Below are 20,982 nucleotides of genomic sequence, written 5' to 3'. Positions count from 1 at the left end.
AAAGACTTATTAATCACACAGTTCCTCAAAATTACTTTAAAAAAAGTAGCCTATACTCTGGCAGTTCCATGTGACATGGTAGCCTACTTTAATAGGCCTATACCATGTTTCTGAATGTCATTAAAAACGTAATAACACGGTACTTGTTTTAGTATTTTCTTGTGTTTTGGTACTCTTTGTGGTGAGAAAATGTATTATTTACCTCGTTCACAAGACGCTGCACAAGCAGGTGTTGAAGTTGAACCTAATAGAAATACAGTTTTCATCGCTGACAAACGCGATATGGCGATTCTAAAGGTTGTTTCAGTTGACTTTATCTGGAGATCTTTTTTGTTGTCGGTTTTGAGTTACGGTTTTACAGAGTGACACGTCGCTCCAAACGATCAGTGCCTGAGCGAGTTGCCAGAATGATTCAGACTCATGAACCGGTTCAATAGGGGACCGTTGTGCTAACCCGTTACACCAATTTAAAGAACCGACTCACAAGAGTAATTCATTTACGAATCGGGCATGGCCAGTTCTGATTAGTTGTGATATCTTGTTACGTGCTCCGAGGATATATCTAAACATTAAAAAAAAGGAGACAGGACATGATTGCTGAAATATTGTGAGGGGAAAATGATTATTTCCTTGGCAAACGGCAGTCTTTCTGGATAGACAAGGATTTAGCAGTCAAGTTTTACTAGACTTGGTTTAGGCTCTGATCATCCAATTCAATTCAGACTGAAAGGTGTGACCCTATATTAATATGACATCGTAATATGATGCTTATGTATTGATAAAAACACTTATAACGTGATCATCTTTCCTCCAGGTCTTAAGGAGATTGAGGACTGAGCCAATGGAGGTCTAAAGATGCTATAGATATATCAATCCATCTATCTATAAAAAAGAGAAAATATAAATAAATAAAAAAATAAAATAAAATAAACTGTGCTTATTCTTTCACACAAACATCCAGCCCTTTCTCTGTAACAGTTTGGACTGTATTTAATTATATTTAAGCTGAATCATTAAATAAATAGTTCACCCAAACAGGAAAATTCTGTCATTATTTATTTACTATCCTCGTGTCATTACCAGTCAGAATTACTTTCTCTCTTCTGTGGGCTAATGATACTTTTTCTTTCGAGTCCTTTTTGAGTTAGTAATATTTCTCTACATACTACATATATATTGTGTTTCAGTAATATAATGTGCGCCATCTAGTGGAGAAGACCAATCCATGCACAGAGAAGGTCACGCAATTTATCAGCCGAATTGGGTTGACATTGACAAAGTACCAGTGTTTATTTGGCTAGCAACTAAACAAATGAAAGATGTTATGGAATTCATGAAACAAAAACAGAAATGAACATGAAGCAAATAACAACTTTGTATATGTACGGTAGCCTATAGGCTACATCTCCAAACAAGACATTCAAAAACTGGGAAGTTTTGTTATATTAAAGGTGCTCTAAGCTATGCTGGGTGACGTCACTTCTTGTTGACATTCAAAGTATTGTCAGACAAAACGGAGGCAAGCTCGACCCTCCCATCCCGTCTCCTCCCCCTCCCTCCCGTGGATTTAGAAAAACCAAACTGGATTTACCCACCTGTCCAGCAAAAACAGAGCCACCTGAATATCGAATTGGAAGCCCTTCTGCCGGTGGAGTTCTTGCCACCTTTTGAGCGCTTTTCCGATGTAAATTCGGGACTTCACGTTCCTTCTCCTTTTCCCTATTCTTTGTTATTTGTTCATCGGAACGTTGTCTCTTTAGTCGTGTGTCGGCCATATCAAAATTCAAGAGAATATCAAATTTTAACGTTAGTCGTTGTCTAGGACATCTCTCCTCTAGCTAACTTCCCTCTTCATGCTTCTCTCTCATGCTTCTCATAAAATATATAAGCATTCAAAACTTACAGTCTCTCACTTCTGCCAGTATGGATCAATGATTTTGATGACATCACTCTGCACTTCAGATTTTCTGTCCAATCAAATCCTTTCTAGAATCTAAAGTGTCCCACCCCAGTCACTTGTGTAAGGGTCAGACAGGTCAATTTAGCTCAAAGGAAATTATTCATTAATTTATAGGTAGGCTAATTCGAAAGAATCACAGCCGAGCAAATGACTCATCCAGCGTTAATTTGAACGGGCGTAACTATATCAGCTCTACAGCGAATGTAAATATCCAAACTAGTGAAAACACTATTTATTAGCAAGGTAACTTAGATCAGCAGTTTAAGACATTAAATTCGTAAGCACATAACACAAGAACAATTATCTTTAAAAAACAAACAAGACTTTATTGATTATTCTAACATATAAAAAAATAATATCTAACACAAACACGCGCACATACATTCATACGAGTTGCAGAAAGAAAGTGAGGAAAGAATGAGTTTTAAGAGTGAGATAATGAAATCCCAAGTTTCTATATGCACTTATAAGACATGACCTGAACGAACCATCAATCATTAATTTAACCCTTCTGTCGTTTCCAGTTCAGCTAAGAGTCTGGAGGCTAATTGCTTGTCTTTGCCTTCCTTTGGAGATTCCTTTTGTCAGTGTAAAAGGGGGTTTCCCCGGTTTGTTGATTGGCTGGCGGTCTCCTCTTGTCTGGATTATCTTGGGCAGCCAATCACGTGGTGTGTTGGCGGATGGATGGAAAGTCTTTTGAAGTTGGAAGCGGGCTTTGCAGTCGAATCGTTTAACCGAAACTTTGCGGCAAAACTTAACTAAGAACCAAGAATCTCAACGGAAAAGAAAAGAAAACTAAGTAAAAGAAAGAAAAGTGAGACGAGTTGTTAGATGGCTTGAATGAAGATGTTTAACCCATGTTGTTCTGATCTTGATTTGGGTTCTTTTGACTGCTCGTCTTCCTGATTACTCGTCTGTCTGGTTACAATGTATCTTCTAATGTATCTTCTAATGCATTCTGGAATCTTCTCCTGCATTCTGGAATTTTCTCCTGCTTTGATTTAAACTCAAAAGTTTGTCCAGCCTCCTGGATGAGTTCTGACCAATTAGGCATTGTCTTTGAGATTTTTTTCACCTCTCATCGTAAATCATGCCTATCTGTGATCTCTTTACTCTCCAGCTCTAGCAGAGAGTACAGGGTACAGTTTTGACATGATTCCTAAGAATACGAAACATTTTACACAGATTTCAATCAAGCCATCTTCTGAATTAAGAACATACGATCTGGCTGATAGGAAACAAGATCATTTCAAAAATCGAATAGTTATAACAATTACATGACTTATATGTGATCTAAGCATAATAGTAACATATATAGGTCGTAGACATGATATAGAATTATGTAGTTGAACGATGTTTGATTATAAGTCAGTCAGAAATTGTTTTGGGACAAAATTATGTATTTTGATATGTAAAATCTCATTCTCTGTGGTTTTAAGAGATTTCAACCCTGGGGTCGTTCAGAGGTCCTTAAGAAGAAGGAGGTCTGTTTTAAATCCTTTGTCTTAAGATCAAACAACCTCTGCCGTTATCTTGGTGGGTCCCGAGCTATGCCATCTCTGAAGCAATCAGTCTCTTCCAAACTATCAAACGTTGACACGTTCTTCCTTTTGCTGGGCTCATCTCTTTGAAGCTTGCATGCCCATAAAGTTCTTAGCTGAGGGTTTTCGTTGGTTAGCTCAGACCAGCTGGAGCCTGGATTTTATGGTTCTGGATTGGTGATTTGGGGTCTGAGGTGTGAGTTTTGTGTGAAATTATGCTTGAAAGAATCATCTTTAAGATTCATTTGTGTTTGGTTCGCCCTCAAATCCTACACTTGTTCACACATTTACCATTCTCTACATGGTGAATGGCACATAGTGCACTATATAGGGTATAGGGAACAATTCAGACAGTGTAAATATGCTTTCCATTAAGTCGAATGAAGTCTGGTTTCATGTGTGACATGAATCGCCGCAGCGCGACACAGTCTGCTCCGGTCCAGAGACACGATAGCACAGAGCGGATCATATGCGTGAGTCAGCGCATAGCTACCACAAAACATATTATCACCCTTTTGAATTCTGCACAGAATGTTATATTTTAAAGCAGAGGTCTTCAATCCTGCTCCTGGAGGGCCACTGTCCTGAAGAGTTTAGTTCCAAACTGCTTCAGCACACCTGCCTTTGTATTTTCGTTATTTTGATGAGCTGATTCAGGTGTGTGTGATTAGGGTTGGAACTAAACACTGTAAGACAGTGGCCCACAGGAGGAGGTTTGAAGACCTCTGTTGGATGAGGGATAAGATTAGGAGAAGAAACAGTCAGAGATTAGGGGGAAACTGCGACTTTACCAAACTCAGCTGCTCTGGCCGAGCTGTGATATAGACTAAACGCTATTGGCTGGCTATTTTTAAAAAGGAGAGGAGCTGTTCGATATGTCTCGCCCTCTCTTCCTGTTTCAGTGGAAATTAAGTCAACACATTGAATAATGCTGCGCATTTCAAGGCACTTCAGTGGGCCTTTAACAAAGTATGGGTGGAATTCACAACTGTTATTTTTTTTAATGTTGATTAAATAAACCGATCCACATAATGAGCTTTTGAACAAACCTCATGCAATGTATTAAAGTCATCTGAGCTGATATAAACCATCTTAGTGGTGTGTCCATCTTTGCATCTGTTGTTCTCTGAAATGATCACCTGTAGCACAGATACAACAGTACATTTCTCCTATTAGTGGTTCATTGTGGTAAAGCGCTAGTATGTGTGGTTATAAATCACCATCACGACCGACTGCAATGAATGATGAATTATGATACCATATGGGCTGATCACGAAAAAATTATATCAGAGCTAAGAGATGAAGACAACAGTGGCTACAGGTGATGACAAGGTTAGATTTTTCAAGTTGCAGTATATGTCCTTACATTGGCTAAACTTGTAGCATATTCTGACACAAGTAAAAAAAAACAATCTAATGTGTATGAGCACAAAAGATAATGCTAGGTGTATAAAGGATGATAATTGATAAATGATAAATATTAATCAGTGGTCGATAAATAACTTAAGCCAGTGTCCAATCATCTCATCCCATTTCACAGTGGAAAGCAAGATAAAAAAAGAGGATTTGATAAGCCTACATGGTAAATACAAACTATTAATAAACAGAGTATGTGAGTGTCACGGTGTGGGTTTTGTGTCTTGTTCTTGTCTGTCATGTGTTCCCCTGTCTTTGCATGTTTAGCTGTCTCCTGTTATGTTGATTAGTCTTCCCAGGTGTTTCTTATTTACCACACCCCCTTGTTATCTTGTTTAGCTTGGTTGTCTGTGTATTTAAGCCCTGTGTGTTAGTTCAGTCATTGTGAGTTATTGATGTTGTGAGGTTGCATGTTCTTTGTTCTGTTCTGAAGTCTGAGTTTATGTCAAAGTTCTAGTTAATTTAATAAAAACACTGTTGCACTTGGATCCTGCTTCTTGCTTCCTGCTCTGCATCGTAACAGAATAACTCACCAAAAATGGATCCAGCAACTGTGAGTAACCAGGCCCTAAGGAGATTCCTTGCTACTCTTTTTCAAGATGGCCAGCCCATGGAAAGGTATGTGAAGGACTTCTGGGCTTGCTGCCATTTAGCGTCACTAGATGACGTCCAGCTCATGGATCTGTTCTGGAGCGGTCTGGACGAGGATATTGCTCAAATGATGCCAGAGGACTATACCGGCTGGACGCTAGAAAGGTATATTGACCTGGCCCTTTTCCTGAGTAATTCGTCATTTGCTGTGGGCATGGAGGAGAAGCTTCGTGAACCGCAGTATCTCTTCAGCCTGTTCTTCACGTCACGCCAGCCATCAAGCGAGTCACCGGATCGGTCTATTATCGTCCAGGACTGGTATCCAGTGTGGCCGATTCTCCGCTGAGGTCAGTACGTGTTGCCATAAGGGCCATCGTGCAGGAGTCTTGTCCCGCCAAGACTATCCTGCATAAATCATGTTTCACCGAGACCTTCCTGCCTGAGTATCTTCCTGCCGAGCCTGCACTTCACGCCAGTCCAGTCGAGCCTGCACTTCACGCCAGTCCAGTCGAGCCTGCACTTCACGCCAGTCCAGAGCTGTGTTCACCGCTGGTCCCGCCCAGCACAAAGCCTTCACCGCTGGTCCCGCCCAGCACAAAGCCTTCACCGCTGGTCCCGCCCAGCACAAAGCCTTCACCGCTGGTCCCGCCCAGCACAAAGCCTTCACCGCTGGTCCTGCCGCCCAGCTCAAAGCCCTCTTCGTCGCTGGTCCTGCCCAGCTCAAAGCCTTCTTCGTCGCTGGTCTTAACCAGCTCAGAGTCCTCTTCGCCGCTGGTCCTACCCAGCTCAAAGCCCTCGCTGCCGCTGGTCCCGTCAAGCTCAGAGCGCGCTGATCCTGATCCAGAGCCAGAGCTTCACGTCAGTCCTGCCGAGCCAGAGCCAGAGCTTCACGTCAGTCCTGCCGAGCCAGAGCCAGAGCTTCACGTCAGTCCTGCCGAGCCAGAGCCAGAGCTTCACGTCAGTCCTGCCGAGCCAGAGCCAGAGCTTCACGTCAGTCCTGCCGAGCCAGAGCCAGAGCTTCACGTCAGTCCTGCCGAGCCAGAGCCAGAGCTTCACGTCAGTCCTGCCGAGCCAGAGCCAGAGCTTCACGTCAGTCCTGCCGAGCCAGAGCCAGAGCTTCACGTCAGTCCTGCCGAGCCAGAGCCAGAGCTTCACGTCAGTCCTGCCGAGCCAGAGCCAGAGCTTCACGTCAGTCCTGCCGAGCCAGAGCCAGAGCTTCACGTCAGTCCTGCCGAGCCAGAGCCAGAGCTTCACGTCACGTCCGCCCGTCCAGAGCCAGAGCTTCACGTCACGTCCGCCCGTCCAGAGTCTCGTCCCGCCGAGACTGAATCTGATCCTGAGCCTGAATCTGTTCCTCTTCCTCTTTCTGCGCCTGTGTCTTTGGACAAGATGGCCGAAACCACGCCTGTGTCTTCGGACAAGATGGCCGCCGCTGAGCCGGTGTCTGTTCCTGTCCCTGAGCTGGTGTCTGTTCCTGTTCCTGAGCCAGTGTCTGTTCCTGTGCCATGGTCGCCTCCCAAGTGGTCGTCGCCTCCCGAAGGGTCAACTCCGCCCTGGCCATCCGAAGGGTCGTCTCCGCCCTGGCCGCCCGAGGGGTCGTCTCCGCCCTGGCCGCCCGAGGGGTCGTCTCCGCCCTGGCCGCCCGAGGGGTCGTCTCCGCCCTGGCCGCCCGAGGGGTCGTCTCCGCCCTGGCCGCCCGAGGGGTCGTCTCCGCCCTGGCCGCCCGAAGGTTCGTCTCCTCCCTGGCCGCCCGAAGGGTCGTCTCTGCCCTGGTTGCCTGCACAGCCTGCACCGCCATGGCCGTCTGCACAGTCTGCTCCGCCCTTGTCGCCCACGCTCCACGGCCCAGGCCCGCCTTGCCTATATCCTGTTCCCGGTTCCCAGTGCTGGCCTGGCCCTCCGGCCCTCCCCCAAGACCGCCTCCGCTTCACCGCCCTCCTGAACTTTTTGTTTTTTATGGGCGTCGAGAGCCGCCCATAGGGGGGGGCTATGTCACGGTGTGGGTTTTGTGTCTTGTTCTTGTCTGTCATGTGTTCCCCTGTCTTTGCATGTTTAGCTGTCTCCTGTTATGTTGATTAGTCTTCCCAGGTGTTTCTTATTTACCACACCCCCTTGTTATCTTGTTTAGCTTGGTTGTCTGTGTATTTAAGCCCTGTGTGTTAGTTCAGTCATTGTGAGTTATTGATGTTGTGAGGTTGCATGTTCTTTGTTCTGTTCTGAAGTCTGAGTTTATGTCAAAGTTCTAGTTAATTTAATAAAAACACCGTTGCACTTGGATCCTGCTTCTTGCTTCCTGCTCTGCATCGTAACAGTGAGATTTTGACCTCAAAACTATTGTAAATCCAGTCCTGGTGCAGATCATTAGTTTTTGAACAACCTTTAAATAAGAACACAATTATAAAGAAACATATTAATGGATATACATATCCCATTTTTGTTCTGTATATCTAGTTCATTTTATTATATATTTAAATATATTCATTTAGTATTTATATTTATTTCTGAAAATGGCCTTTTCAGTAGTGGATGTGTTTAAATCAGTCAATAAAGGATGACAGTGTCTTGCATTTCAGAGGAATTTGACAGTTATGGAGAATCTGTGTCTAAGAATATTGTTAAATGGAAAAACTTGACCCATGCCATCCCACTGACTAGCAAAACTCCCCAACAAACCTCTTAGTTGAAGTAACAGTATGACGTCAGCTCTTCGTTCCTAGTTTGCTTCATTTGAATGGACAACTGATCAATGTTACAAGATAAAATATATTTGAATCTCTAAATAAAAAACACTGTACTGATAAAATGACTTGATCTATTGGAATATTAAAAATTATTACCTTTTTTCAGCATACATTAAATTTATATCAATTAAATGACTGACAGCAAAGTTGGTGATGAAACAGAACAATGATGAAATCATCTACAAAAATAAACGGACAGGATGTGTAGCCCATGCAGTTTAAGTTCCGCTTTATTGACTATTTAAGGTGAACTAGTGAGAGTCTTGAATATATTCTCTCAGACACAAGCAGTGAAAGTTGAAGATCGACTGTGACAATGGAGACACAAAGGATCCTCATGAGGAGTTTGGCTGTTGTGGTTTTTGCATCTGTGATCTGGACTATAACAGGTAAAGTGCTTGAAACTGCTTGTATATTATTATATCTGATGGAACGGTGCAGAATATTGAGGTTTACCTTGTTCTTCAGTCTCAGCAGATGATAATCAGAAGGTGATCAACTGTTGTAGAGTCGTCTCCAAAACAAAGTTGACTGATCCTATCATTGGTTTCAGGCTGCTTTTAAATCAAACTCTTCCATGTCTGAAGGCCGTTGTGTAAGAATCCCAGTTCTTCTCTAAAGAAAACATGTCATGATTAGAGATCAACAGCATCTGATTCTAGATTTCTGTTTTAACTTTTTCATTCTCTTTAACAGCTTTAAGACTGAACGAGCAGAGTTCTGTCTTGATTGGAGGCAACCATGGGTGAAGAATGAAGCTAAGCTTTTGTAAGTTAAACCCAACAAGTGTGGTGAAACATACCTGACTTTGTAACAACATAATCTTATAAAGTGTTGCATGTTACTGTAAGTATACAGTAGTATTCTTGTATCCATATTGTGTTTGTTTTTTTTACAGAAGAGCTCAAAGAAATATGACTTCCACGCCACCACCAGCGTCATCTATCAGTAAACTCACTCCTGTGGGAGGATCTTCCCAATCAACTGACAGATCATGAATCATGAATGTCTAAAAGCAAACTCATAATGAGAACACATCTTGAAGTAGTTACTTGTTTTAAAAACATTTCTTCTAAAATTTAAGAGATTATGCTGTTGTATTTTGAAAATATTTAAAGTGACATTTAGTAAAATAGGTGTATTTAAATTGAATATTAAATATATGTTGTCAAATACATGATGTAATTTGACAGTAACAGTTCTTAATTTATTAAACTTATTCAGAAACTGAATTATAGTGAAACTGTTTTAGAACAAATGTGTTTAAATAAATAATTAGCTTATATATTATATTTCACATTGAAATATATTTCGCTGAATGTACTGGTGATGAACTGTGTTAAGAAGGATGACGCAAGTCTGAGTGAAATTAAGACTGATTTGTATGAAAACAAACCCGGAAATTTTTGTGTTGATTATGCAAATGAACGAGTGCAATCTGAAACTACAAATAAACTATGATCAGCAACAACTGGTTTTGCTTGTGGTTGATGTTTCTGAATGTGTGCAAGAGGTCTCTGTCAGAAACGATGACACCTTTTCTCTTTAGCATCTTTATTCTTACATTAGCAGTTGGTTGATGGCTATGTATGTATCATTCCCATACTACTTTTGTAAATTTCATCACTAATCAAATGTTAATTAGCATGAATAAGTTGGTATATCTTCACATATTCATATATGTTCATTTAAGTCATTCAGGTTAAACTTCAAAGCCTAATTAAGTAAGGAAATCTGCAAGTAAGTAAACACTAAGGGGTAAGGAACACCCCAGTCACTTGTGTAAGGGTCAGACAGGTCAATTTAGCTCAAAGGAAATTATTAATTAATTTATAGGTAGGCTAATTCGAAAGAATCACTTATTACAGCCGAGCAAATGACTCATCCAGCGTTAATTTGAACGGGCGTAACTATATCAGCTCAGCAGCGAATGTAAATATCCAAACTAGTGAAAACACTATTTATTAGCAAGGTAACTTAGATCAGCAGTTTAAGACATTAAATTCGTAAGCACATAACACAAGAACAATTATCTTTAAAAAACAAACAAGACTTTATTGATTATTCTAACATATAATAAAATAATATCTAACACAAACACGCGCACACACATTCATACGAGTTGCAGAAAGAAAGTGAGGAAAGAATGAGTTTTAAGAGTGAGATAATGAAATCCCAAGTTTCTATATGCACTTATAAGACATGACCTGAACGAACCATCAATCATTAATTTAACCCTTCTGTCGTTTCCAGTTCAGCTAAGAGTCTGGAGGCTAATTGCTTGTCTTTGCCTTTCTTTGGGGATTCCTTTTGTCAGTGTAAAAGGGGGTTTCCCCGGTTTGTTGATTGGCTGGCGGTCTCCTCTTGTCTGGATTATTTTGGGCGGCCAATCACGTGGTGTGTTGGCGGATGGATGGAAAGTCTTTTGAAGTTGGAAGCGGGCTTTGCAGTCGAATCGTTTAACCGAAACTTTGCGGCAAAACTTAACTTAGAACCAAGAATCTCAACGGAAAAGAAAAGAAAACTAAGTAAAAGAAAGAAAAGTGAGACGAGTTGTTAGATGGCTTGAATGAAGCTGTTTAACCCATGTTCTTCTGATCTTGATTTGGGTTCTTTTGACTGCTCGTCTTCCTGATTACTCGTCTGTCTGGTTACTCCGTCATGGTTTCTCCATGACTACTCAATGTATCTTCTAATGCATTCTGGAATCTTCTCCTGCATTCTGGAATCTTCTCCTGCTTTGATTTAAACTCAAAGGTTTGTCCAGCCTCCTGGATGAGTTCTGACCAATTAGGCATTGTCTTTGAGATTTTCTTCACCTCTCATCGTAAATCATGCCTATCTGTGATCTCTTTACTCTCCAGCTCTAGCAGAGAGTACAGGGTACAGTTTTGACATGATTCCTAAGAATACGAAACATTTTACACAGATTTCAATCAAGCCATCTTCTGAATTAAGAACATACAATCTGGCTGATAGGAAACAAGATCATTTCAAAAATCGAATAGTTATAACAATTACATGACTTATATGTGATCTAAGCATAATAGTTACATATATAGGTCGTAGACATGATATAGAATTATGTAGTTGAACGATGTTTGATTATAAGTCAGTCAGAAATTGTTTTGGGACAAAATTATGTATTTTGATATGTAAAATCTCATTCTCTGTGGTTTTAAGAGATTTCAGCCCTGGGGTCGTTCAGAGGTCCTTAAGAAGAAGGAGGTCTGTTTTAAATCCTTTGTCTTAAGATCAAACAACCTCTGCCGTTATCTTGGTGGGTCCCGAGCTATGCCATCTCTGAAGCAATCAGTCTCTTCCAAACTATCAAACGTTGACACGTTCTTCCTTTTGCTGGGCTCATCTCTTTGAAGCTTGCATGCCCATAAAGTTCTTAGCTGAGGGTTTTCGTTGGTTAGCTCAGACCAGCTGGAGCCTGGATTTTATGGTTCTGGATTGGTGATTTGGGGTCTGAGGTGTGAGTTTTGTGTGAAATTATGCTTGAAAGAATCATCTTTAAGATTCATTTGTGTTTGGTTCGCCCTCAAATCCTACACTTGTTCACACATTTACCATTCTCTACATGGTGAATGCCACATAGTGGACTATATAGGGTATAGGGAACAATTCAGACAGTGTAAATATGCTTTCCATTAAGTCGAATGAAGTCTGGTTTCATGTGTGACATGAATCGCCGCAGCGCGACACAGTCTGCTCCGGTCCAGAGACACGATAGCACAGAGCGGATCATATGCGCGAGTCAGCGCATAGCTACCACAAAACATATTATCACCCTTTTGAATTCTGCACAGAATGTTATATTTTAAAGCAGAGGTCTTCAATCCTGCTCCTGAAGGGCCACTGTCCTGAAGAGTTTAGTTCCAAACTGCTTCAGCACACCTGCCTTTGTATTTTCGTTATTTTGATGAGCTGATTCAGGTGTGTGTGATTAGGGTTGGAACTAAACACTGTAAGACAGTGGCCCACAGGAGGAGGTTTGAAGACCTCTGTTGGATGAGGGATAAGATTAGGAGAAGAAACAGTCAGAGATTAGGGGGAAACTGCGACTTTACCAAACTCAGCTGCTCTGGCCGAGCTGTGATATAGACTAAACGCTATTGGCTGGCTATTTTTAAAAAGGAGAGGAGCTGTTCGATATGTCCCGCCCTCTCTTCCTGTTTCAGTGGAAATTAAGTCAACACATTGAATAATGCTGCGCATTTCAAGGCACTTCAGTGGGCCTTTAGCAAAGTATGGGTGGAATTCACAACTGTTATTTTTTTTAATGTTGATTAAATAAACCGACCCACATAATGAGCTTTTGAACAAACCTCATGCAATGTATTAAAGTAATCTGAGCTGATATAAACCATCTTAGTGGTGTGTCCATCTTTGCATCTGTTGTTCTCTGAAATGATCACCTGTAGCACAGATACAACAGTACATTTCTCCTATTAGTGGTTCATTGTGGTAAAGCGCTAGTATGTGTGGTTATAAATCACCATCACGACTGACAGCAATGAATGATGAATTATGATACCATATGGGCTGATCACGAAAAAATGATATCAGAGCTAAGAGATGAAGACAACAGTGGCTACAGGTGATGACAAGGTTAGATTTTTCAAGTTGCAGTATATGTCCTTACATTGGCTAAACTTGTAGCATATTCTGACACATTTAAAAAAAACAATCTAATGTGTATGAGCACAAAAGATGATGCTAGGTGATAATTTTGGAAATATTACTCAGTGGTGGATAAATAACTTCAGCCAGTGTCCAATCATCTCATCCCATTTCACAGTGGAAAGCAAGATAAAAAGAGAATTTGATACATTTTGATAGTTTGCCTACATGGTAAATACAAACTATCAATAAAAAACTTTTTATTTTTTATTTATTTTGGGTTTATCAGAATAAACAGTGAGATTTTGACCCGAAAACTATTGTAAATCCAGTCCTGGTGCAGATCATTAGTTTTTGAACAACCTTTAAATAAGAACACAATTATAAAGAAACATATTAATCGATATACATATCCCATTTTTGTTCTGTATATCTAGTTCATTTTATTATATACTTAAATATATTCATTTAGTATTTATATTTATTTTCTGAAAATGGCCTTTTCAGTAGTGGATGTGTTTAAATCAGTCAATAAAGGGTGACAGTGTCTTGCATTTCAGAGGAATTTGACAGTTATGGAGAATCTGTGTCTAAGAATATTGTTAAATGGAAAAACTTGACCCATGCCATCCCACTGACTAGCAAAACTCCCCAACAAACCTCTTAGTTGAGGTAAAAGTATTACGTCAGCTCTTCCTTCCTAGTTTGCTTCATTTGAATGGACAACTGATCAATGTTACAAGATAAAATATATTTGAATCTCTAAATAAAAAACACTGTATTGATAAAATGACTTGATCTATTGGAATATTAAAAATTATTACCTTTTTTCAGCATACATTAAATTTATATCAATTAAATGACTGACAGCAAAGTTGGTGATGAAACAGAACAATGATGAAATCATCTACAAAAATAAACGGACAGGATGTGTAGCCCATGCAGTTTAAGTTCCGCTTTATTGACTATTTAAGGCGAACTAGTGAGAGTCTTGAATATATTCTCTCAGACACAAGCAGTGAAAGTTGAAGATCGACTGAGACAATGGAGACACAAAGGATCCTCATGAGGAGTTTGGCTGTTGTGGTTTTTGCATCTGTGATCTGGACTATAACAGGTAAAGTGCTTGAAACTGCTTGTATATTATTATATCTGATTGAACGGTGCAGAATATTGAGGTTTACCTTGTTCTTCAGCCTCAGCAGGTGATAATCAGAAGCTGATCAACTGCTGTAGAGTCGTCTCCAAAACAAAGTTGACTGATCCTATCATTGGTTTCAGGCTGCTTTTAAATCAAACTCTTCCATGTCTGAAGGCCGTCGTGTAAGAATCCCAGTTCTTCTCTAAAGAAAACATGTCATGATTAGAGATCAACAGCATCTGATGCTAGATTTCTGTTTTAACTTTTTCATTCTCTTTAACAGCTTTAAGACTGAACGAGCAGAGTTCTGTCTTGATTGGAGGCAACCATGGGTGAAGAATGAAGCTAAGCTTTTGTAAGTTAAACCCAACAAGTGTGGTGAAAAATACCTGAATTTGTAACAACATAATCTTATAAAGTGTTGCATGTTAAGTATACAGTAGTATTCTTGTATCCATATTGTGTTTGTTTTTTTTACAGAAGAGCTCAAAGAAATATGACTTCCACGCCACCACCAGCGTCATCTATCAGTAAACTCACTCCTGTGTGAGGATCTTCCCAATCAACTGACAGATCATGAATCATGAATGTCTAAAAGCAAACTCATAATGAGAACACATCTTGAAGTAGTTACTTGTTTTAAAAACATTTCTTCTAAAATTTAAGAGATTATGCTGTTGTATTTTGAAAATATTTAAAGTTACATTTAGTAAAATAGGTGTATTTAAATTGAATATTAAATATATGTTGTCAAATACATGATGTAGTTTGACAGTAACAGTTCTTAATTTATTAAATTTATTCAGAAACTGAATTATAGTGAAACTGTTTTAGAACAAATGTGTTTAAATAAATAATTAGCTTATATATTATATTTCACATTGAAATATATTTCGCTCAATGTACTAGTGATGAACTGTGTTAAGAAGGATGACGCAAGTCTGAGTGAAATTAAGACTGATTTGTATGAAAACAAACCCGGAAATTTTTGTGTTGATTATGCAAATGAACGAGTTCAATCTGAAACTACAAATAAACTATGATCAGCAACAACTGGTTTTGCTTGTGGTTGATGTTTCTGAATGTGTGCAAGAGGTCTCTGTCAGAAACGATGACACCTTTTCTCTTTAGCATCTTTATTCTTACATTAGCAGTTGGTTGATGGCTATGTATGTATCATTCCCATACTACTTTTGTAAATTTCATCACTAATCAAATGTTAATTAGCATGAATAAGTTGGTATATCTTCACATATTCATATATGTTCATTTAAGTCATTCAGGTTAAACTTCAAAGCCTAATTAAGTAAGGAAATCTGCAAGTAAGTAAACACTAAGGGGTAAGGAACAACAGTTTTAAAAAGTGATTTTTCACTATTATTTTATATTTTATTTTATATTAACTGCATTTTCATGGGTTTAAATACAATATTTTTGTTGTAAGAGACAATAAAAACAACTTTGTCCAAAAACAAATTTGCGACAGCTGAATGTAAAATTTCTGACAAGCCAAACATGTCAGTCTCTGTAACGTAATTTAAGCCACAAAATAAACGTCATTCCATAAAATAAGCATGAAGCAATACGCAAAAAGCATTTTGAACATCTCCAGCACGTTTCAAAATTATTACCCAACAATCAAACATAGTTCACCCCTCACACGCATTATCACTTAGGCTGGCTGTCGGTTTGAATATTAGAACTAAAAACATCAACATAACACACTCATGGGCATCTAAATAAATAATTATAACCTTATGATCTGTCTGTTTTATATCTTATAATATTGAAAACATCATAATAGTTTTTTCTTTTATGTTCTTTTATGTCCTATAGGGGTTGATTTTTATTCAAACTAACAGATTTTTTTTTTAATTTCTGTTATATGACACATTATAAAATGTCTTAGAAACGTTTCATATTAAACAATCCATGTGAGATGTGGTGAAAATGAGCATGTGGTTGAAATGTTTTTTGGGGAAAAAATCCACATAATTAAAACTGCTCATAGTTGAAGAAACACCCAGTTAGATAACATGAATATAAAATTACTTCTTGATAAACCAACAATAAATAAACGTGAACAAATCCATTGAGGTAAAGGACATCAAGTGGAGATCAACACATCAGCTTCAAGTTGTGTGTTTTCACCTGCAGAAACATAATCCATAAACTAAACTCATTAAAGGAGCTACGTCATAATCAACACCAACTAACTGACCAACACCTGTGATCTGGACACCGAGAGCTATGGCCTGGACTTCTAGATTCATCACCGTCACTGTTCTGGTCATCCTCATTGGATGCTTCACTGGTGCACTGGGCAACTGTAAGTAACTAAACATGCAGCACACAGTCAATGATACTGTTTCTGCTGACTATGAGAAACCTTTGGAAGAACCCTTAATTTGCAGGATATCATAATGCTGTGATCATGAATTCGACTGGTTTGTCACATTCGGTCTGCAGGATACTCTTACTGGTTAGAGATGCAAAGGAAGTCAATATCCTGTCTTGAACAATACCATATAAAAAGATATGAGTCTAGATAGCACCTTCAAAACAGAATCTGCGTCTTCCTCTTCTGGTTTTGTGAATATTTTGAGCAAACATCATGCATCTCTGCTGGAAATTAGCTCTGATGATGATGGCTCTTGTGTGTGTTACTGAGCAGCAAGTCAATTTTTTTAGCATTGGATTTGTATTTTTATAAGAGCCTTTGGTACATTTGGTATAAGAACTTGTTTTACATTTATACTCAGATTTTGCATTTATGATCCATTTAATTTACATCAACCTGTTTTCCTAATCCAAAAGCATAGTCCAAAAAATGAAAATTATGTCATCAATTACTCATCCTCATGTTGTTGACTGTCTTTTGTGGAAGACAAAAGAAGATATTTTTAAAGAGAGTTAGAAGATAAGCAGTTTCTGTTCCCTTTGACTTCCACTGTATAGGGACAAAAAATACAATAGAAGTCAATGGGAATTTTTTCAAAATATTGTTTTGTTCAGCAGAAGAAAAAAATGCACACATGTTTGGAACATCAGGGTGAGTAAATTAAGACAGAATTTTAATTTTTTGTTTTTTCTTTAATGATGGTGAATCCATTACTATAGATTGTGTTTAGCTATAGCACAGTTTTGTTTTCTTTGATGGAGCCCTTATCAAGATCAAGATCATCTTGTTTTCACACATACTGTGTACAGTACGCACAGTACAAGTGCTTTGGAGATTTCAATCTCTGTCTCTCTTTCAGATCGTCGGCCCACTAGAGTTGGAGTGACTTGCTGTAAGGAAGTGTCGAAGGGAAGAATCCCTCCTGAAGTTAAACTGATTGGATACAGGCATCAGAATGCTCTGAGTCCGTGTGTGGATATAGTGTAAGCTCTCTCTACACACATTTCACAGTTTTATATGCCTGATATTGTGTTCATTTCAGTGGTACTGTATATCTGTCCTGCAGATTCTACACAGAGAAAGACAAGTACTGCTCTGATCCAACAGCGCGCTGGATTCAATTCAGACTGAAAGGTATGGCCCTAAATTAATATGACATCTTAATATGATGCTTATGTATTGAAAAACCCACTTATAATGTGATCATCTTTCCTTCAGGTCTGAAGGAGATTGAGGACTGAGCCAATGGAGGCCTAAAGATGCCGAAAATTAAAATGCACTTTTTAAAAAAAAAAAATTAAACTTCTTATTCTTTCACACAAACATCCAGCCTTTTCTCTGTAACAGTTTGGACTGCATTTAATTATATTTGAGCTGAATCATTAAATAAATAGTTCACCAAAATAGGAACATTCTGTCATTCTTTACTCATCCTCGTGTCATTACAAATCAGAATTACTTTCTCTCTTCTGTGGAGTAATGATACTTTTTCTTTTGAGTCCTTTTTGAGTTTGAAAGTTTCAGTCTCCATTGACTGTAATTGAATGGGGAAAAACAGATCAGCATACTGATAGTTTGTCAATTATAAGAGAATTTTTTGGGTGAAATATTTCTCTACATACCGGTACTACATATTGTGTTTCAGTAATAGAATGTGCGCCATCTAGTGGAGAACAGCATTAATGCACAGAGAAGGCCATGCAAAATAATCAACCGGTGATTACTTGGCCAGCAACTAAACAAATGAAAGATGTTATGTAATTCATAAAACAAAAACAGAAACGAACATGAAGCAAATAACAACTTTGTATACGTACGGTAGGCTACACACATCTCCAAACAAGACATTAAAAAACTGGGAAGTTATATTATATTAATGTAACTATGGGCTTAGTTATCTTTAAAAGACTTATTAATCACACAGTTCCTCAAAATTACTTTAAAAAAAAAAGTAGCCTATACTCTGGCAGTTCCATGTGACATGGTAGCCTACTTTAATAGGCCTATACCATGGTTCTGAATGTCATTAAAAACGTAATAACACGGTACTTGTTTTAGTATTCTCTTGTACTATCAGTGTTTTGGTACTCTTTGTGGTGAGAAAATGTATTTACCTCGTTCACAAGACGCTGCACAGCAGGTGTTGAACCTAATAGAAATACAGTTTTCATCGCTGACAAACGCGATATGGCAATTCTAAAGGTTGTTTCAGTTGACTTGATCAGGAGATCTTTTTTGTTGTCGGTTTTGAGTTACGGTTTTACAGAGTGACACGTCGCTCCAAACGATTCAGTGCCTGAGCGAGTTGCCCGAATGATTCAGACTCATGAACCGGTTCAATAGGGGACCGTTGTTCTAACCCGTTACACCAATTTAAAGAACCGACTCACAAGAGTAATTCATTTACGAATCGGGCATGGCCAGTTCAGATTAATTGTGATATCTAATCATTAAAAACAGGAGACAGGACATGATTGCTGAAATATTGTGAAGGGAAAATGATTCTTTCCTTGACAAACGGCAGTCTTTCTGGATAGACAAGGATTTAGCAGTCAAGTTTTACTAGACTCGGTTTAGGAATAAAAACATGCACCCTTATACTGACACTTTCTTACAGAAACAGGATAAACACTCTCAAGTGTAGTATATACAGTAGGCATGAGAGCATAGATTGCATGGAGGACCCATGCATGGAGAAACAGAGCATATCATACTTGGGAATGGCCAAGAAGAAAGCATTCTGTATGCATAGAGAAATAAAGTATACATTACAGTTTTTCTCAATTGCTGAGACACTATAACCAGGCTTTTGAACTAAAATTTCAAAACCATAATGCCATTTATCAAAAAGCACACCCATTTCACTAAACTATAAACACTATTCCCTGTTTTGACACATGAGTCAGATTTGTTGAACTGTCACTGCAAAACTCTTCACACAAATCCCTTCATCGCCTACACCACGTTGTCATTTAGAAAGCACTAGCATTCAATATTGTTCACTCAAGTCAGCACAGCTTCAGCTCAGTTAGCACACAATTACCCAAGTGGAAACACTAAGAGTCAAAATTTAACACACATCAATCAGATCCTTCAATAGATAGATAAAAGATCCCAAATCAGTTTATTGAGTTTTGGAACAATGGATCCAGAAAGACATGAAGGAAGAGATCGAGGAGGGATAAGGAGGAAGAGGAGGTGGAGGAGGAAGGGCAAGGGCAAGAAGACAAGCAGTGTCAGATGAAATTCAAGCCACTCTAGTTGCCCATGTCTTTATCAATGGTATGACTATGAGGGAGGCTGGCTACGTAGTAAGGCCAAATTTGAGTCGCTTTACCGTCGCCTCGAGAACCTTCAGGGAGGTGTGGTGGCAAACAAAATTCTATCACTGAATAAGAGACAAACATTTCCAATAGTCTTTGATGAGGTTTATTTTCTTGCAAGAAAAGGCCAGCCGTCGTACAGTCACACAGAGTGGCTGCAGAGTGTGACAGTGAAGGGAGGGTTCCTTTCTCCTTTATAGTCTTGACTCCCAGAATGTTATCTTTCTAGGCCAATGATGGTATTTTCAACTATACGTGGAACATTCTTAGACTTATTCATCATATTCTCTCCTTGGAGTGGAGGCCCTCCTGTCACGACCAACACTCTTTACCATTCCAATACAATTCCATATTAGAATATGGTTTGTGTGTGCTCTTTTACTGTCATATGATGGTCATACACATCTTACTGTAAGTAAATATATAAAATAAATTAGAGGAGAGAGTTAAAAAAAAAAAGAGTAAAACTTTTTTGTGTGTGTGTTGTACTGTGTAGTACATGAATGAATAAAAATGTGCCATTGGTTGTGTCTTTTGTGCTCATCATGTTACAGTAAAAGGTTTGTGGGGGGGAACCACAAGCAACATTACTTACCAGTTTTGGAAATGTTGTTTTGAATTTATTGCACCAGTGTGTTAAACAAGTGTGTGTGAGTTTGAGATTTGGTTTTTCAGCAAGAGTGAATGGTTTTGAGTGTAGAGCTTCATTTTTACCTGAAAATAGGATATTTGGGGAATTGGGTGAGACGTTATGGATTTGTGTTTACAGTGCTGAGAATATGAGGCATACACTGTAAACCCAGATTTTGATTCAACTCAAAGAGATTGAGTTCATATTACTTAAATGTGTCTAATTTATTGACATTACTTGTTAATTCTGAGTAAGCTGAACTTTTTCTTGTCCTTTCTTATTGTAATTGAGTTTTTAAGTCCAATCAGTAGTTTCTACTCAAACAAACTGAGTTTGTATTACTTAAACATGTGTCATTTCTTTACATTAATTATGAATTCTGAGTAAACTGTACTTTTTAATGGCCTATCTTATTGTAATTATGTGTTTGAGCTCAAACAACTTAATATCACCAAGTTTTGCCTGTCCAACGGTATGTTCAGAGGGTCAAAAACAAAATACGAAATCGCGAATTATTTTCCAGATGGAGTCACGGGTAAGTTCGTGATTTCTGGACGTGTTGTGTCCACTGTAACCATTTGTAAATTTACTGCTAATTTCCTACAGAA

General features: G+C 38.8%; 2 protein-coding genes across 3 annotated transcripts in view; both read left to right on the top strand.

The window, feature by feature from the left end:
- The window catches only part of LOC311075414 (eotaxin-like), a 32,453-nt gene extending 22,739 nt beyond the window's left edge, over nt 1-9,714 (top strand). The window contains exons 1-4 of one of the 2 annotated variants that reach the window (XM_084102827.1): nt 8,496-8,638; nt 8,718-8,844; nt 8,946-9,017; nt 9,148-9,714. In XM_084102827.1, the coding sequence (XP_083958953.1) occupies nt 8,566-8,638; nt 8,718-8,844; nt 8,946-9,017; nt 9,148-9,247 (372 nt within the window). In that variant the 5' untranslated portion in view covers nt 8,496-8,565 and the 3' untranslated portion in view covers nt 9,248-9,714. Of the gene's footprint in view, nt 1-8,495; nt 8,639-8,717; nt 8,845-8,945; nt 9,018-9,147 lie in introns of those variants that run through there. The other variant, XM_084102828.1, reaches the window with a different exon arrangement.
- Nucleotides 9,715-13,896: 4,182 nt separating this feature from the next.
- On the top strand, nt 13,897-15,066 carry LOC311075768 (uncharacterized protein). The gene is made up of 4 exons (XM_084103354.1): nt 13,897-13,995; nt 14,075-14,201; nt 14,303-14,374; nt 14,500-15,066. Exons 1-4 carry the CDS (start codon nt 13,923-13,925, stop codon nt 14,567-14,569), a joined length of 342 nt encoding a protein of 113 aa, XP_083959480.1. The 5' UTR covers nt 13,897-13,922; the 3' UTR covers nt 14,570-15,066.
- The last annotated feature ends 5,916 nt before the right edge of the window (nt 15,067-20,982 follow it).

Source organism: Abramis brama (genome assembly GCF_963993115.1).
Source record: "Abramis brama genome assembly, chromosome: 24".
NCBI classification, from domain to species: Eukaryota; Metazoa; Chordata; class Actinopteri; order Cypriniformes; family Leuciscidae; genus Abramis; species Abramis brama.
Note: the sequence above shows the minus strand (reverse complement) of the source record. Positions and strands in the feature narration are given on the sequence as shown.